Source organism: Corapipo altera, unplaced genomic scaffold (assembly GCF_003945725.1).
Source record: "Corapipo altera isolate COAL_440 unplaced genomic scaffold, ASM394572v1 79, whole genome shotgun sequence".
Classification (NCBI taxonomy): domain Eukaryota; kingdom Metazoa; phylum Chordata; class Aves; order Passeriformes; family Pipridae; genus Corapipo; species Corapipo altera.
In genome coordinates, this window is record NW_020884927.1 from 4,493,708 (window position 1) to 4,512,567 (window position 18,860).

At 39.6% G+C, this 18,860-nt stretch overlaps 2 protein-coding genes across 3 annotated transcripts in view; one reads left to right on the plus strand and one right to left on the minus strand.

Moving 5' to 3' along the window:
* Nucleotides 1-18,860, plus strand: part of CDC73 (cell division cycle 73) — a 106,113-nt gene that overhangs the window by 55,980 nt on the left and 31,273 nt on the right. The gene's annotated exons all lie outside the window — the stretch shown is intronic.
* On the minus strand, nucleotides 1,040-9,194 carry B3GALT2 (beta-1,3-galactosyltransferase 2). 2 transcript variants are annotated; one of them, XM_027658389.1, is made up of 2 exons: nucleotides 8,583-9,194; nucleotides 1,040-3,840 (listed from the first exon to the last, which is right to left on the minus strand). In XM_027658389.1, exon 2 carries the CDS (start codon nucleotides 3,702-3,704, stop codon nucleotides 2,436-2,438), a length of 1,269 nt encoding a protein of 422 aa, XP_027514190.1. In that variant the 5' UTR covers nucleotides 3,705-3,840; nucleotides 8,583-9,194; the 3' UTR covers nucleotides 1,040-2,435. The 2 variants fall into 2 exon arrangements, with proteins under 2 accessions (XP_027514190.1, XP_027514191.1); XM_027658390.1 differs by lacking the exon at nucleotides 8,583-9,194 and adding an exon at nucleotides 5,304-5,404.

Below are 18,860 nucleotides of genomic sequence, written 5' to 3' on the forward strand. Positions count from 1 at the left end.
GGAGCACCCGAGAGGCTGTTTGGCTGCCAAACTTGATGATTCAAGTGCCCAACTGTTTAAGGTTTCGGTATTAACCTCTTGGACTATACCCAGAACCCAGTAACAGCGTTTTGAACTAGCCAGAGTTGGTAAGACCCGAGCAGAGCAAATTACAGTATGGCTTGAAAGTGCTGAAGGCAGGGAACAGTGCTGAAGTCCTCTCCAGGAGGATGGACTGTGCTCTTGGCAGCATTACTGGGGAGAGACCACTTATGGGATTGTACATCTTCCAAAACTGAATACCCTGGAGTAGTAGCAGGCTTTAGACACTCACTCTGGTGGTCTGAAATTGGTGCTATAGTGTAAAGCCTGCATACAGTGAACTTCAGACTTTCAGGTGGCTTTCAGCTGGGCTGTTTGCTGGGGCCTGCGTCAGCTGGAAGGAAGCAGGCAGACTGAGTGGGGAAGAACTACTAATGGCTGTTGAGAACACTCCCAAAGACTTTTTCTAATGCAGCTCACACCTCTGTCTTACACAAATGCCAATAGTCATCACATAAACTAAGTGTATGTACTTTCAACCTAGTTGGAGAAATCTCTGCAGAAGAGAGTTAGTAATTTTACATGTATTTACTTTCCCCAGAAACAGACATTTCTGCAATTTAAATTGTCTTGGAAATGCACAAATGGGTAATTAGCATACCTCAAATACTGCAGAGGACAAAATTTAATGGAGGTTCACCAAAAAATTTGGTGATGAGCAAATTCCCATACACATGATCCATAGTAGCTCCTAGAATTGCTTCAGAGGTATAGTCCAGTGCATTGCAGTCTGTTCACATGTGTAAATTCCTGCAGACAGACAACCCTAGAGCTGCTGAGAGTGCTCAGTAATATGATTTGTCTTTTCATTACAAAGAAAAAAAACCTGCTGTGGTCTGTACTGTGCATAGTATGAAAACTAGGCTTTAAGGACTAGGGAATGTAGTGTAATAGCCAAGTAATGCTAAACCTAGAAATTTATTTCTTCCTGAGCAGCTTTCCCATAAAAAGTGAAGTCTTAAGACCATAAATATAATCAATTTTATTAAATAATAAAAGTACATCAAATATTTGTATTTTATCCAATTAAAAAGTCCCAGTCAAACAGAAAACTGATTGCAGTGCTATCATTTGCTGCTAAGTAAGAGGTGGGTATTGCTTACCCTGGCACTGTGACAAACAATAGTAACCTGAATTTGATACTGTTGGAAAATAAACTTTAAAAGTTCTGTTTGTTAGAAAACTGGTAACCTGTAAATAGATTTAACCTACTTCTCACAATTTATTTTCAGTGGTACATGTTGTGAGTTTAAAATTGCTTGGATTTTGTTCTTGCCCATATTGCTATCTGGAACTCTCAATCTTATTATGACCTAGGCTTTCCCCCCTATAAAGTAAGGTGTGTGGCTTAATTTTCTCTAGCAGATTTTTTTTCACTTGACTGATCCTTGTTTTTTGGCAGGGAGGAAAGAGCAAAATCAACAAATGTTTGATTGGTTTTCTCCCTTTTTGGAGAAAATGGAGTTTCGTCAAGAATGATATAAGACGTGAACTTACATTTCTGATCAACCTTTCAGTTACCTTGAAGTTATGTAGGGAAATTAATAGCAGATTGAATGAATTTGCATGAAGGTTACTTTAGGAGCTCGCCCTGTGACTTCCAGAGAATAAAGTGACTTTTAGTCAGCTCTTTGAAGAGAATTTAGTTGCATCCAGAACACCACTTGCATTTCTGAAGGTGATGTACAAAGCAAGTCTTATGAACTTTGATTTCGTTTATCCCTCCTTCCTAACCAAATAAGCAAACCTCCCAAAACTGGACCTGCTTCCAAGGAGTACTTTCTTAGTGCTTTAGAGTCCACTGGTAGTGTCTTGCTAAATTGTGATATTGCTAAATGTGTTGTACATTAAAGTAGTGTATAATAATAATTGTAAGTAAAACTGATCTGCCCTTTGTGCATTTACTTAGTTTTTAATTTTTCATTTTATAGCAATTCTAGATAACAAGAGATCATTACATGGAAGAGAACTAGAGCTATGAATGCATTTTTTAAAATAAAATTTTAGTGTGGAAAATATGCTCCATTATATTTTATTGGCACATAAATCAGCAATTGTACCACCAAAGTGTGCATGCTTATTATTGCACATTAACACAGAAATCCTTAATACCATATTTTGTTTTTTTTTCCTCAAATTTGCTGGGAAAACCTTTTGGTTATCATTTCATGATATTACTGTTATCAAGAACTATACTTTTTTTTTTTTCCTTTTTAACTTAAAAAAATAATTTCCAGACTCCACTATGTGATGGGGATCAACTGAAGGCTGTCCCATGAAGCTCATCCATGTTCACTGTACATGCACTCAGCAGTATTTACAGGTTGCACGTGGGCAGAGGGAGCCTCGTCCTTCTAGTGCAGTTTGCGGTGGCGGTACCTGCCTGCTTTGTCTTTCGCTGCATTGGCACAGGCGTTGTGCTTATTCTGTTGTAAGTGGTTCCAGTATTTGATCAGTTCACTAGGTTGGAACTGATGGGAGGTAATAAGGTGGCTGTATTTACAGCTGGAGTAAGAAACTCGCCAGTGATTGAAGACAAACTCATTGGGTGGAGGCATGGGGTCAATCCGCAGCTTGGCCAGACAGATCCCCACGTACACGTCCTCTAAATGTAAACGTCTGATGCTTAAGGAGACTTTAAAGATTTTTTCTGCTAAATCTCCAGAAAAAACGTAACCAGTTCCAGAGCAGAATACAGGATAACGTTCACTTGGATACAAATCAGGTGGCATATACCACTTGCTATCCTTGTTCCTATTAGGTGCATAACCTCTCATTAAATAACCTGTAAAATACTTGTGCCTTGGAGGAAGTTCTGGTTTCAGAAGCTTGTGTATTAAATAATCAGTATTGACAAACATATCACTATCAGTTTTCATAACATATGGAACGTGTGGACAGTAAGTTGCAACCCAGTTCATTCCCATCAGAGTTTTAATGGTTAAATTATAGTAAGTGTCTAAGTATTCTTGTTGAATGATGTCGTGGTACTGTCTGCTTTCCTCAAGGATGGTACGCTGGAGGTATCCATTTATCTTGATGCTTAACCCCAACAAAAAAATACGAACAATTTGGATGCCAGGTGCCAGGCTTTCGTTACCCCAAGTTTGCCGAATAGCTTGTCTGGCTTCCACCTGGCCTGGCTCTGCAGCTATGAGCAGTATTAGAAAAGGGGTCTTCTCCTGGCACTTCTCAGGCTCGTTGATGACGTATTTGAAATGATACAAAGTTGGATGCCCAGTACCCTTCTCGTTGTAAATACTTCCATTGGCGCTGAGGGTGTTTTCCAAACCAGTTACTCCCTGTGGAGACAGATCCGTGTTGTTGGGGTTGGTGACTGTTGGAGGCCTGAGTGTCTGAGGAACAGCATCTCTCCACATGTTTCTTAGCAAGCTGTGGTTTGTCTCGATTTTTGTAGACCTAAATCCTCGTATAGTGTAAGCCATGGGATTTTCTCTGAATCCAGGCCTGCCTGGCAGCCAGTCGTGATGATTAAAGAACAGAAACATAGCAAACAGAAACACCAGGGAGATCAGGCCCATGAGGTGGGTGCGAAACAGAGACCTTTTGGTATTCCAGGTCATCTTTGCAAAGCAGCAGTGTCGTCTCCTCCACTGAAGCATGTTGTAAGGATCCAATGATGGGAAATGAGACAATGGTCAAGCAAAATGCTTTTCCGATTGGTTTTCAATCCACTGCTATTCTTTGGTATTCATTTTCTTTCGTTCATGTTGAGCAATTGTCTGCAAATGGCTCGCTCTGCATAGAGCAAAAAAAAAAAGAAAATCAGAAATCTTTCATTTTTAACATAAAATTGAGTTAATTTTTTTAAAAAACAGTCCATGTCAATAGAAACAAGATCAATTTATGCTAAAAGCCAACTTTGTTTTATGATTTAACTTGATTTGTTAGCTTTTAGAAATGCTTATTTTTCCATAGTAAAAGTTTTGACAAACCTCCTGGATGCTAAAGATAAAAAGGAAAAAAACCCCATAATTGATCATGTTAGCAGGGAGAAGTGTGAAGTAGATGTAAATAGCTTCATATACACTAACTGTGAAATCCTTGTACGGTGTTAAAGGAGGACTGAATGAAAAAGCCTTGATAGCAGATGGAAGGTTTATTGGCATTAATTAAAATTGATTGGACATGCAGAGGCTAGTACGGCTCTCAGTTTAAAACCCTTTTTGCAAAGTGGTCATGTGTTGGTGTTGGGACAGACGGCGCAAGGTTGATTATGGCAGAGCTGTGTTAGTCACAGTACACTGCCTGGCGTGCTTCCACCGGCCCTGGCTGTGTTCAGAAAGTCAATGAGAAGATGCACCTGTCAAAATTAATTTTCAGGGTCCAGTAACCTCCATGCACAGCCCTCGGATGGTAATGCAGGATAACATTTTCAGCCACCTTTCAGGCACCTTTAACCTTCTACTCCACCATCAAGGAAAATACTGAATGGAACACTTGGCTGTGGTGACAGGCTCACAGGAAGTTGAACTGAAATGAAGCTGTTGATTTTTAGTAGGCAGAGATCTTGGGTAGTGTCATATTAACTGGAAGTAAAATTGCACAGCACTAAGTTTCTGGCAAACTATCTGATGATCGTGATTCTGGTTTTTTTCTCTGTAAATGTGTATTAAATACTGTACCTCTTGTACCAGTCAGAAATTTCAAGTATTGTGACCAGCAGCTGTAGCTGTAAGAAAAAGTGCCAAAGTAGTCTGTGCTTCATTTTCTCTTAAATTTTTGTTCATATTCAGGAGCAGAGTCAATATGGCAGCTTCATGATGCTGCATATTAAAAACTGATCACATCATCTCGTAAATGAACCTTTCACTGCACAGAAGCAATTCGTTTGTGATTTTCAATTTGCTCTAATTTATTTCTGGGCCCCAGGGTTTTGTATAGGAAAAAAGGATGACAGCTGAACAAGAGTCCATAAAAAATGCTATTTCTAATAGAAATTTGTAATTTATTAATTGCTTCCCTATCTTCTAAAACCAATATTTGGATTAATTTATGCATTTAAAAACTAAGCGACCCGTTACGTGGGAAATTACAGGATTTAAGATTGTAAGGAAGTAGCTTGAGATGTCAGTCGAATAATATTAAATTGCATGTGTGCGATGTAACATTCAACCTGCCCGGTTCACGTAGGGGAGACTATTTGCATTTGAGAAGGGCGGGGAGAGAAGTGCAGCAAAGGGTTTGTTTTACTCACTCACTGCCCGCGTGTGTGCGGACACGCTCCGCTGTGAGCGGGAGCTGCTCCCGGACGGGGCTCGACGGGAAGCGGGAGCCGCCCCGGTGACCTCCGCCAGGGGGCGCCAGCGCGCGGGAATTGTGACCCGGGAGGGGATCGGGATCGGGAGCGGCTCGGGAAGGGCCGCGGGTCCTTCGGGAACAGCCGGACACCGGCCCGGGGATCCCGCCCCGCTGCTGGTGCCCAGCGTTCATGCGTTTTGGCTTTCAGGCTTGCTGAAAGTATTTCTGATTTTTTAATTATTTTTTTATTTTTTTTTTAATTTAACCGTGGCTGATGCCACTTGCCGGAGACTTGGCTGCCTCCCTAAAAATCGTAAACATCTGTGTCTAGACTATGTACCTGATGCACCACGTTTATGCTGCTTTAACTCGGACGTTGTCCTTATGCAAAGAAAAGCCCCGAATTTGAAAGGCTCATGTTTGTCTGACCACTTGAACCTGCTTTTGCCTGCTGAAAAAACAGAAGCCTCCTCTCAAAATTCATAATTTTTAGTTTCTCTGCGGTGTGCAGTGAGTTCTCTATGAGCACTCGGCTGTTTGGGAAGAATATCTCTGCATCAGCAAACATAAATGCCATTTCAAGGGATACTCTAGATCTCAGGGAAGTTAATTGTTTGATACCAGGCTGGAAGGCAGCAGTGGGAATATTTGATTAATTATCATTCCGTTGCATGCTTACACAGTTTAGGAAGAAAGTCAAACCCAGAATTTCATAAATGTGGAGTAGCAGCTAGAATTCAGATCAATTTTGTCACACTGAATTGTTCCACTTACAAAACTACAGCCATTAGATGGAATTATTTCAGCAAATATGAGCTGCACTGCTAATCTGTGTTTAATATTTAATTTAGGTAGTATTTTGTTGTGCACCTACTTTGATATGGCAATAGGCGCAAGTGAGACTCTTAAGTTACATAAATATTTGCCTAAACAAAAAGCTGTTTTGAGGTGCTGTCTTTCCATGATGCACTGAGGAAGTGTCCCAGGAAAGGCAGTTGTAATGGCTGAAACCTTTTTTTATTAGGCTACATGCTCACACTGTGCACATGAAAATAAGTTTTACACTGAGGGATAGAACTAGAACCGTAAGAAATTTCAAGAGAGTCATATTTCCTTGATTTTTCACATATTTCCTTGATTTTTCAAGGTAGAAGTTTCTTTCAAAATCTGTCTCTGTTTGCCCTTTAAAAAAGCACTGTATGAATAGGGGAATGACCCACATGTATTTTTCAGCTTCATAAAACTATTGACTGAAACAAAACTCAAATAACTTGGGCTCATTTTCTTTGCAATTTGTATGTAAAGCGTTTCAAAATATACAGTGGGGTATCAAGCATTTGAAATACAGCAACAACAATTGCACCTTTGAAAAAATACTACATGCTAGGATGCATTGTTTAAAAATAATGTAAAAAACCCTATCAATAGACATTAAACTCACCATCAAATAGTAAAATAAAAATATTATTTTCTTTCACTTACTCAGAGTTAGAGCATTCCTGCTTTTGTCCAAATATTTAAAATTCTATTTCACAGAAATCTTATGAACAGGCACCAACTACTGACAGTAGATAAGGAAACCTAAGTATAGCAAAAGGTCTCTATAACACTCACCTTGTCCTCTGCGAGTGTTGTTGCATGTAACTGCGATTTGGAGATATTATTTATGATAATGCTGCTTCATTTTTGGCACTTGACAGTGCAGCCAGTGATGCATTATCAAATGCCAAATGTATAAACTGTGAATGCCTCTTGAATTTTTATTTGTGGTCTGTGCTCTGCTGGTGTTTTGGTTCCTGGTACTTGCAGTTCTGCTCTATAATTACAGCTTTGCAAATTGAAGCATTTGACTTCCTATTCACACGTCTTGGATTTTCATATTTTGATTAGCTGTGTGGGCAAACTCTTAAATTAGAGGGAAGAGTTTAAAAGGCAGCCTGAGTTGGTATTCTGATGAACAACAGCAGCAGTTGCATATTGGGCCTCAGAAAATGTGCCTGAGTTCCCTTACAAACTCCATTAATCTTTTGCACAAAACAGTACTTGGGATAAGGCTTGATGTGCAGGTTTTTAAATGTCAAGATACGAAAGTCTCACCATGAGCTGTGTGCTTCTCCTGGAGTATTGCCTGAGGGTACATTTTTTTGTTGTTGCTTTAAAAGTTCTGTGAAGTGACTTTATATTCTGAATGTGTTAAAACTGATTTGAAACCAGTGTCTGTTATATGCTGCATCCTTAGATTTGTGAACTCTCTCTGGCTGCAGTTGTTTTATTGCATGTTAGCGTTGCCTTGGGCAAAGAAACCACATTTTTATTGACTTTTAATGATTTATTATAGCATATTGGTAGATTCTGCAGATAAGCACTTTCTTTCCATGGTGTATTGAATTGCTATAGATTTAGGTCTTAAATTTCTGCAAATGTTCATCTTGTTTGTTTGCCACCAGTGGCAAAGTATTTAAATTTCAACAATAAATAGAAATGAATGGCAATTAGATGGAATGTCATTTTACAATCCAAGTTTAACAGTCAATGTTTTCATATTAAACAGAAATTGCAGTGATGGCAGGAGATAAGTTACATGCTTACCATTTTGAGTGTTTAGTGTTGGGATGTCAGGGGAACCTGATGTTACTTGTAAATTGTGGTGCCCGTTTGCACTGCTGATGGTTTAAATCATGCCCAATCTTTTGCATGCTCGCAGTTTATGCTTGGCTGATACTGACCTCATGACATTTTGCTTGTGTTTGGGGGGAAGAAAAGCAAGTGTAAAAAGGTCTGGAGGGACTGTTAAAATAATGTCTTTTGACTGCATGGTCTGTTTTGATGGTTCAGTGCTCTCAGTATGTCACATTATGGCCATTTTACCAGTGCTTTAAGATTACTTCAGATAAGGATTAATTTTGACCTAGTTTGAGAGGATTTTTAACTGGTTTTTCTATTTTGGAGGGGTTTGAGTTTTTAATTTCTCAGTTAAAAGCAATCATTACAGTAGCTACATTATCCCTCTAATCCGTCCTCTCCAGCCGCACCAACCTTGGCAGACTGTAAGCAGTGCATTTAGTGAGTGTAAGGTAGTGACATTGTGCAGGGGGAGAGGAAAACCTGCTAGAATTCCTTCTCCCTGTTCAGAGACAGTGTTATCTCAGGGCTCTGCAAATTAGGAACGATCATTATCTGTAATGGCTGAAAAGGTAACAGACAACCGAATGAACATCACACACAAGGGTTTGACATACCTTCCTTGGTCAGGCCATTTATGGTGCGAGGATTATACCCACAGAAAATAGTTTTGGCACGCCATCACTTCAGCAGAAAAGATGCTATCGAACATGCGCACATCCCCCCACAGCCCTGCTTCCTGCGATCGCTCCCCTCGGCATCCACTCTGTCCATCTGTCTGCCCGTTGCCGTGTTACCTTCCTTGCTTATAAGTGTCGTCCTTGTCTTGGGGCTTTTTGTTCATCCTGCAAACAAAAGGACAGTAGTTCTCGTTTCTGTTCGGAGCGGGGCTGTCTGGCGCTCACAGCCGATTCATCGGAGCTTTTTACATCTGGTGTTTCCCGTGTCGGACAATGCAGTGCTGTGTTCTCCTCTCCCCAGTATCCATATTTCTAATGGTAGTGTTAGCAGGGAGTGCTAGCGCGTAGTGCTTCAGTTGTCTTCAGTAATAGGATTTCCCTCTGTTCCTTCCTTCATTGTTGCTAGGCAGTAATAGAAATGGTTTGGAGCTGTTTTAACCCAGAATTCTGGTGTATAAAATCCATTCCGTAGTTCTTCGGCTGCTGCACAGGCAGGCAGCAGTTTAAATGTGGGCTTTGACAGATGCTGTCTTCTGACAGAGCAGAATTTAACGTCACTGCTTGGCTGAATCCCACGTGATTGTTTGCATTCATTTTGACTAAATCCAAAGGCAGACAGGAAGCTTTACGGGCTCTTGCTCTTATTTGATAAATGATACGTACTCAGTTCATGCACAGTGGTAGGTGAAGAGTATAAAAATTGTATGATTATTAAGTGAACAATTGAGGTTTTTACAGATTGTTTTCACTTTTCCTTGACACTGTAACTTATGATTCTCTAGGGGATTTTTAATGCTAGACGTTCTATTCCCGTATTCCAAAAGCTGTTCTGCAGTGCAAGGGAATTATAAGCATTTAGATGCTGAAGATTGATTTAACCCATTCAGCTCTCTTGGAGCGTAAATCAGTTGTGCCTTCATGCCAAAATAAAAATAAAAAGGTATTTCTTTGCTCGGATTTCCTTTGCACATGCTTACTCTATAAAAGCTGCTTTTTGTTATCTTAGGTTGTTCAATTAAGCTGAACAGCACTGATGTATAAGGACACACTGTTAAGCTGCCTCTGCTGTTAATGGCTTTCTGCTGTGGTAAAGCCTGAAGTCTGGCATTGCAGAGTCGGGGGCACTTAATTTCAATTATTGATGAATCTAAAATGTCTTTTGTCTGTTACAGACATACCTATATCATAGAATTTGCCTTTCTGGTCCTAAGGAAACTTGTGTTCCTTTCATTTCTCTCCTTTCAATGATGACCCTTCTATGCTGAAGCATCTTATTATATTTACTGTATAAGTAAAATACCACAATAGATAGCTCAGACAGTAGAAAGCTAGTAGCATACTTACCCAGGTATTTATTAGTCACTGTGTTTATCCACTCTGTTTTGAAAAGCTAATGACTAGCTCTTTAGACTTTTTTTTAGCCAAGGGAGGAAGAAACTATAATTGCTCTATCATGTGGTGTGTCTGATTTGTAGGATTGGGGGTAAGTATGTCCCTTACTGGCAAATAAGGCTTCCCCAGGCAGTCAAGGTGTTTTATTATTCTAGATGCATATTATGCTAATTTACGAGAAACATAATCAGATTTAGATCCTCCTAACTAAATAATCTATGTACACTAACTTTCTCTATTAATTCAATCTTGTTTGTAATGCATACATTTCCTAACCTAACGACAATTTCCACAAATCCTATGATCCTATGTGAGAGCGTTTTAGGATTGTGTAAGTTTTGAGCTGGCTCTCCGCCAAATTGCCGAGACCCAGCGAAAAAACCGACTGCCCAAAGAGGGAAGGAAAAAACCCGACCAGCCAAAGCTACAGCAAAAATATATCATCATCATGGCTGGGCTTTGCCAACGAAGATCTGGAAAGGGCTCTACCCACATTTGTTACAAGCACGCTGGTGGCTAAAGAGACCAATACGAGATAGACATGTCCAGTAGCAAAAGACACAGCAGAAAGATTCCTTAGGCGGTATATTCTGCAAAACACAATTCTTTCTGCATTGTCTCTTCTCCTCAAGAGTGATCCTGCGTGTGTTCTCAAAAGCATCGGCAGTGCTCCCGATTGGAGGCCAGAGTAGACCAGTTCTGTTGATCAATATGGCCGAGGCTGCGATGTTGTTTCAGGGAGTCCTTGTATCTTTTCTTCGGGACTCCTCTCTCACAGCAGCCGGTGACAAGTTCACCATAAAGCAGGATCTTAGGAAGGCGGTGTCAAGGTCCTTCATCCTTGAGACGTGCCCTGCCCATCGCAACTGTGTTCTCAGCAACATGGCCTCAATACTTGTGACTGCTGCTTGTTCTAGAACAGACATACTGGTCACATAATCTGACCAGTGGATGTTTAGGGTTGTACGGAGGCAGCGTTGATATTGTACACACGATAGGGAGCTCCCGAGAAGGAAAAAAGGGAAAAGGGAAGGGGAAACAGGGATAAAGAACGAAAAACAAATATCCTCCAAATATACCCCATTAATAGAGAGCTAGAGAATAAATACAAAAAAACCAGATTAAATACTTTCCTGAACGGAACAGCAGAACTGTGTGAGGCAGCAGCCAACTCCTCACGCCTCCCGGGGTGATGGCAGGTCTGAGCAGCAGGCCCTGGCCTATACAAGCAAAGACCCTCCACAGAGAGACCTGTCACCTTCAGCCACCTGAAGAGAGAAGAGGGCAAGTTCTCTTATCTGCACCTTTTTATATGTTGTGTTACGGGAAGGGATGATATTTCCTTAGCTACGGGGTCAAGGATCATGAGCATATTTCCTCAATATAAAGTGCGTATCAGTAAAGACTTTGTACCTCCTCCACTCTGAGAAATTTTGTGTTTAAAACATGAAGGGAGGGGATGGCAGTGGGGTGAGAGAGGAGAGTCTGTGTCCAGCACTCCTTACTGATCTGGGACCTTCATGAGCAATTGTGAATCAGTGCTCTGACAGGTTCCATACGTGCCCAGTCTACTCAATTTTCTACTTAAACACCCAAAACTGTCTTATCCCTGCCCTACATAGTATCCAGAACTTTATACATTCTGTTGCTGTACATATACAAACATGTGACAGTGTACTCAGGAGTCCTGTCACTTTACTGCATTCCAGGCTACGAATAGGAAATCAAGTGGGTTATTCATGTAGTCAGTCTACCCGTGTTGATTTGCGTAGAAGATATAATGTCTTTGTCATATACAAGCATGTAAATCTACCTCTGACTTTTGAATTTTCAGATAAGACATGTAACATTGTATTTGGGAAGCAAGTCTAAATCTCAACAGAATGGTAATTAAAATCCATACTGTTTCAACTTAATTTATTTACTACTACTACACTGTACCTGGTGTCCCTCCTGAAGCTTGTGAGCTGTACGTAGTATGTTTACATATTGGAGTGGGCAGAGCTGTTCTTATTTTTCTGTAAATACTCATTGGTAAATATTAAAGGTGTACAAAAATCCCTAGGGCTGTTTTTTTTCTAAGTAGAATCTTCTTCAAAGTAAATTTATAAAGGAACAGACATCAGCTTTGGCTTTTAATTAAATGACCATATATCCCTTGTGTGTAGCCTGTAAAGTTCAGGCAGAGCTGTTGTCTGTTGATATGTGTAAAATTTGTCATCTTGCCTTGTGAGCAAATTGAATATTGAATTCTTAAATATTAATGACCAATTTCTTTTGTTCGTTCTCTTTTTTTTCAAATAAAGGATGAGCAAGTCTGCTCATCTTACAGAAAAGTAAGGAAAAACCTTTGATTTTTCTACTGCTTTCTGTCTGAGAGTGACTGATGTAGCTTTAGAGTCAAAGTTTCAGGAAGAAATTCCTTTTCTTTTATAGCACTTTGTTCTTAGCCACTTCTATATGATCCTCTATGTTTCTGAGTGTTTCAGGAGGGCAGATCTTGCTTTGTACAGGAAATACGACCTGGAGGTTTTGTTAATCTTGCTGGGCTGGAGGTTGGAATGAGCTTTATTTCAGTTAAATCTCACCGTGAAGGGTCAGTGGACTGCTTGTTCTTGATCCAGGGAGTAGTATGTTCTGTAATGTTACTATGGTTACATCTTAAATTAGAAGCTGCAATGTTAGGGTTTGAAATGCTGCCACCTATTAAGACTACAAGGAGTAACTGATGTGAGGATGTACAGGCTGTGTTGGGAACATGGCAGAGTTACCGTGGCCGGTGGATGCTGGACTGTTCAGCGAGCCCTGCAAAGCTGGAACCAGACTCAAGGAGTAAGAGAAGATGGTGATTTACAATAACCTGTGCACGTGGCAACTGTGAGCTGAGCAAACTGCACTTAGGCAAAACAACGGTGTGTAAGTTTGGAATATTTTCTTCAAAAAAACTTTGAAAACTCTCTACATCTCTTTTTTAGAGGATGTCATCAGAATCTTGTCTAACTGATTTTATAATAAACTCTTAGATTGAGCCATTAATTAAAGTTCCATCTTGACAACATTAGCAGGAATTTCTCAAACCTGTCCTGAGTAGTCGCAATAGTCAAGCGTGTACTGCTTGGTAACCTTCTGCCTGGTGGCCACTAGGACCATGAGAGTTAAAATAAATACTTATACCATAGCTGACCTATCAGTGTTCCCATGTGGACCATGCTTTCTGGATACTCCATGAATATTTTGAGAAGTTTATTCTATTTTTTCATAGTAAAATGAAGTATTATTTCAACTGTAATGCATTGAAAACCTTTCAAGTGACAGTTCAGAATGATTAATGGCAACATTTTCAAGGTTGGTTATTTTTGCTTTTAAGTTTAATTTTTACCTTCTGGAAATGTGTTAATGCAGTGTCATAAATGCTTAGTTTTAATTTTTTATGTTAAGAACTATTATGTGTATGGCCAATGACTGTTCCTCTCTTTGCTTCAAAAAGAATACTTCTCCAATAAGTGCAGTTGAAGTGGAAACAGGGTTGTAAAATACTTATAATTTGCTTGGCTACTTTGTGATCCCAACATGTGCCTTAGCTATCACATGCATGTTTGTAACTGAATCAAAACCAGCAATCTAGGATTGACCACAAGTGTCAGTATTGCCTGCCTTATTTTCCTTATTAGGTTTTCACTGTTGTTTAGCTGGTTGTGAAGCCCAGCTTTACACTTGCTTATACATTGTTTTTACCCATGGTCAAGATTTTGTAATCTATTGTAATCACATCCAAGTTGTAAACTTAGTGATTTTATTCATCTTTGAGTGTCATAAATTTAGAACCTAAATGCAGCAATGTAGATCAATCTTAGAACTAGAAAAGGTTCCCGGGTTTTCTGAAACAGTTATGCTGATGAGGAGTTGATAATTGTTATGCATCATTCAGTAAGGAATAAAAACACATCCCCTGACTTTGCAAAGTTGTGAGAGAGGAAAAAGTCCAAGTGATGTTTTCAAGTCAGGAGGGTTCTTCTTAGGAAACATTTCAAGGGGATGTTTTATAAATCTAAAGCTTGTATTTTTTTCTTAAGTAAACTGATGTTCTAGGTCTCCATCTGGAATTCAGTCCATTCTCCTCTCACAGCTTCCTTTGAGGAACACAGGTTTGGATTGTTTCAAAAATCACTCAGAAATCCAAAATGGCTTTGGTCTACTTTGGTTCAGTTCTGGTTTTATGTGTTATGCAAATTTTGTATATTGGACTACTGTCCAGACAGATTTCTTTCTTCAAGACTGTGTTGTTTGCTTTATCATATCTTCTTTCTCTTCTCTATTCTGATTTTTCATATCTTTCCCCAGGCTTTGCATGCAATTATTGCTGCCCTGAAGTGCTAAATGCAGATTTTATTTTTCCAGGGCACGGACAACATAATTTCATTTGTATTGTGCAGGATTTTTGGTTGTGCAGTTCTCCCCTGACAAACTGACAACCCAGTGCCAGCAGTAATATTTTCTGCCTGTCACAAGTGTTGCTTTTGCATTTTGAGAAGAGCAGGGACTTTATGAAGCTTTGATTGAGCACAGCAGGGGAGAGGAGACCAACCAACAGAAGCACCAAACGTTCATAGGCAGTTTAAATGACTACTCTGAGAAGCAGACTTGTGTTTTGCCCTTGCCTTATGGCCTGTCTCATCCACATACCTCCAACTGTATGATCAAGTTACCCCTAACAGCCACCTCACGTTCCCAACATGAGAATTAGAAAATAAATTCTTACAGAAAGTGAGACTCTTGGGGAAGAACTGGTACTACATATCGAATCTCAAAGCAGGAAGATGGTATCCTGTGGGAGTTAATAGGCTACCAACTCTTATGCCTAGGAAGGAAATTGTGTTGTTCCAGGTGCTTCCACCTGTCCAGCTCTTTTCTCTGCCTGATTCCTTCCTGCAACAAGCACGGGAAGACCCTTCTCTCTTAGTCTGTCTTCAGGCTCTTAAGCTATTCAGCACTTCTCTCCCAGTGATTTGATGAGACTTGGCCCATCACATTCATCACCAGGATGCAGACATCCTGCCCAGTACTCTTCCATGGGCTGCTGGATGAGCTGCATAGATAGATTTATTTATTTATTTGTTTTTCTCTTTTATGTGAGACCAATTAAGAGATCAGCAGCTCCAAATGTTCATCTGCTCACTAAATTTTTTTCCCCATGTGTCTGGTTTGTACGTGAATATGGAGGCATTTTGTCAGCCTCGGAAATTCTTGGTATTGAAATTGGTGATGCTCTTGTTTAGTGAATGTTAAATAATGTGGAATTGAAGAGCTGGACTTTCAGAGCTGTCAGAAATTCCTGTGACTTGAGGTTGAGACCTGTACTGACTCCTTCCATCTGTCACATTTCCTCAGTAGCTTTAGTACATTAATTCCTACAGCTCCATCCTGTAGGTATCCTCGTTTACAGCTAATTCTGGGGGACCTGAAGGGTTTACAACAGAAATAACAAAGATTTAGCAAGTGGCTTAAATGCCTGAATCCTTTTCTTCAAGCACAGATGCTTAAACTAGGAAAAACAACAAAATCTCTGGAAAAAATCCTTTCTCCAGTGATTCAAGAGGTCCTATCTCTGTAATAAATTTAAGCAATATTTGTTCATAGTCAACAGAAAACCTGGATCATAAAATGGAAAATAAATCCCATTTTAAGAGCAATTCCCTGCTGCCCTTTCCTAGATGTGTTGGAGGAATTGAAATAATTCCAAACACTGTGCATGCCACTCAGACTGGTAGAACTGCTTCAGCTTGGCCAGCCAGGGACATATACCTGGTTTTACCTCATATTCCATGTTCATGTTTCCCTCAACTTGATGCAGTTTCCAGTCAGTGTATATTAATGAAAAGCTAATTTCAGTATGAAGAGTTAGATAATGTAATGTACTTAATATCGATGAACTGATTTCTGGTTAATTCTGTTTTGTGGCAAAAACCATTTGGAAATTGGTCTTCGTTTGGATGCGCTTCTGATCAGTTACCATACAAAATGACTTTGCACTCCTCTTTTTGCCAGTCTGTCCTGCAGACTTTCCACTTTTGAAATTCACATTACACTTAAATGATAGTGTTCCTTTAGTGACTTTCAAGGAAAAGGAAGCTCTGCTGTGGAAATCATGCTTTTTGTCTGAATAACTGTGTTCATAATTCCTTCTGTAATCTGTGTAAGACTCTAGATTAAATTTCGTAAGCCTGAGGATTTTTTCCACATAAATTACTAATGTAGAGTCAGAGTCACCAGGATTCCTAGTCCTCAAATATGTGACTTAGAGGAAATCCTTAGAGCTTGGTTTGTATTATGTTAAATAACAGAGAATATTGGTTGGAAGTAGAGAACTTTTATTCTTTTCTGCTGTCTCTATATTTAAAACCTAAATTCCAGGGGGTTTATTTTCTGTCATTTAGTGGCTTCTAACAGAAGAAATCAGAGGCAGCTCTCTTGCATCTTGTCCACCTTAAGACATAATACTAAGAATCACTAAATCACTAATGCATCCTGTAGGGAGGTGTGTGTATAAGAGAAAAATACCGGATATATTTAATGTAATAATGCTGAATACATAAAATCTGGCCTAAAATTAAAGATTGTATTTTTCTGTTATGTATATAATTTTGTAACTCTCATTCAGCATCTGAAAGCTTTCTATCACTAATCCATTTTACTAAAGTAAACTTACAGGGAGCATCTGTCATCAAAAAAAAACAAAAACAAAACCACCTCTTAAAAACATGCAGTAACCTGTTATCCTCTTAAAAACCCCACAAATCTCATGACCTTGGATGATGGGTTACATATTGCAGATTCTTTTAAGTCTTCTCTTGAGGATTTGTGTAACTAAGCATTTGGACTTCTACAAATGTTTTTTTCTGTAAGTTTTGGTTAATGAGCGCTTGTGCTTTGTTGAAGTGCAAGTATTATGGTTTACATTGCAGGAGAAAAGACTGAACTGTTGGGGAGACCAAACCTGACCTTTGGTTGGTTGGTTGGTTTGTTTTTTTCCTCTTCACACCTTTGGATCTCCATGTTACTCTTTGTCTTGGTGTTACTTATTTTGCCATATATGAAATGCCCTTCTATTGCCTTTCTAGGTAAGCAAGCAAAACAATAAAATAGAATAAAAATTCCTTCTTAGTTTAATGAAGCCTGGATACAATACAGAAAGGGAATCCCTTCTTGTAAGAATCTAGGTCACCTCATAAGGAAAAGAATTCCCTACTGTGAAAAGTCTTCTATTTTTGCCATTTTCTTTGTTTTTCTTCTTTTTCCTTTTTTTTCTTAAACAATGTACCAGTGTCTGTACTTTTATGCTGGCTTTGCCTAATGACAAGAGGAGGGTTTTTGCTGTTACATGTAATTAAATGTCACTTATCTGAGGTGCAAGGAGATGTGTCAGTAACGTGGGAAACGCTGGATACAGGGGGGAAAGCTAGAGCAGCAGGTCTTTTGAATCTCTCTTCTTCTCTCTCTAGCAGGTTGGTTGGGACCAATGCCAGATTAAAATTGAATCTGTGTATTCACATGATAATGCCCACAATCTAATAAGCCTTGTGGAATGTCAGCCATTAGGGAAAGGATGCATCAGCCAGCTCAGAATGGTCTGGTGGAGTCGGTTTGGTCCCGTGTGGCTGCAGCTAATAAGCTCTGATGACACTGTGTAGAATTGCTTGTTCTTGAAACAATGCTGAGGCAGACATGAGATGCTTGCAAGGGTTATAAATAGCAGCTCCATGCTGTGTGGCAGGGCTGTGGCTGAAGTCCCGCTGGCCTGGGAAGGAAGAGAGCTGTGGTTCTGTGAGGATGCCGCGAGCGAAGGAAATCGCGAAATCTGAGGCAGCTCTGCCATCTCGAATGGAAAGGGCTACCTGGAAATATCTGATCCCAGCTGATTGAGATCTGATGGCAGTAATGAGTTGGGTTTTTTTTTAGTACAGCTTTCGTAGTGTAGTGCCTTCAGATGTGTTTCTTCAAACTAGGCACTAGTCAGTACAAAAATGTCTGTTTGAGGAGATAAGGATTTTTGCTCTTCCTTCGGAATAGGCATATATTCATTCCCCCAAGAATGTGCCAGTGTAGAAGCTGGGAAATAAGGAAGAAATATGTAGTCTGGCATTAACTCTTGAATAGTTGTTTTTTCCAACATTTTCAAAATATCTTTTTAGAAGAACAGGAATAAATAGAAAAGTGTGAGGTCTCTGGTCTGTGTACTTATTATCAGTCCACTGAGCTACACATAAAATTACTATGCTGGCCTTTCTCAAAAGGTGATGCTGCTTTATTTTGGTGTTTTTCTCATAAAAGTTGAGCGTGACCCGATTAAGACAAGGAAGTTATTGGGTAAGTCTCTATGAAATTGAATCTGTTTGTGACTGGTAAAGCCCTCCTAAGCACGTACAGAAAGTTCCAGGGTGTCATAACAGAGGGATCTTGTTACACTTTGTGTTGAGGGTTTTTTTGTCTCATTGAAATCTTGGCATTGAAAGCCTAACTCTGTTCCAAAACATTGTCTGCTCTTAGTGGTTTACTCATTTTTATTTCCTGCCACTTAAGTGCTCAGTTTTCCAGTGAGGGGATTTTACTTTGAGACAGATTGCTGTAGAAAAAAAATCTTATTTATTTTTTATCAGTGACATTAGAATTTTCAAAGGCAAAACAGTACTGGGCCAGATGTGAGGGCTGAAGGAGAGCTGAGGAGGTCTTGCTGCTTACAGCAGATTTCCCTCAGATAAACTGTGAAATCCACAGGATCATTATGGATGACTGATACTTGCTAACGTGTGAGTAGCAGAAATAATA

Bases quoted from the DNA above. Each gene is read 5' to 3' on its own strand.
- B3GALT2 (XM_027658389.1), bottom strand. From the start codon at position 3,704: ATGCTTCAGTGGAGGAGACGACACTGCTGCTTTGCAAAGATGACCTGG.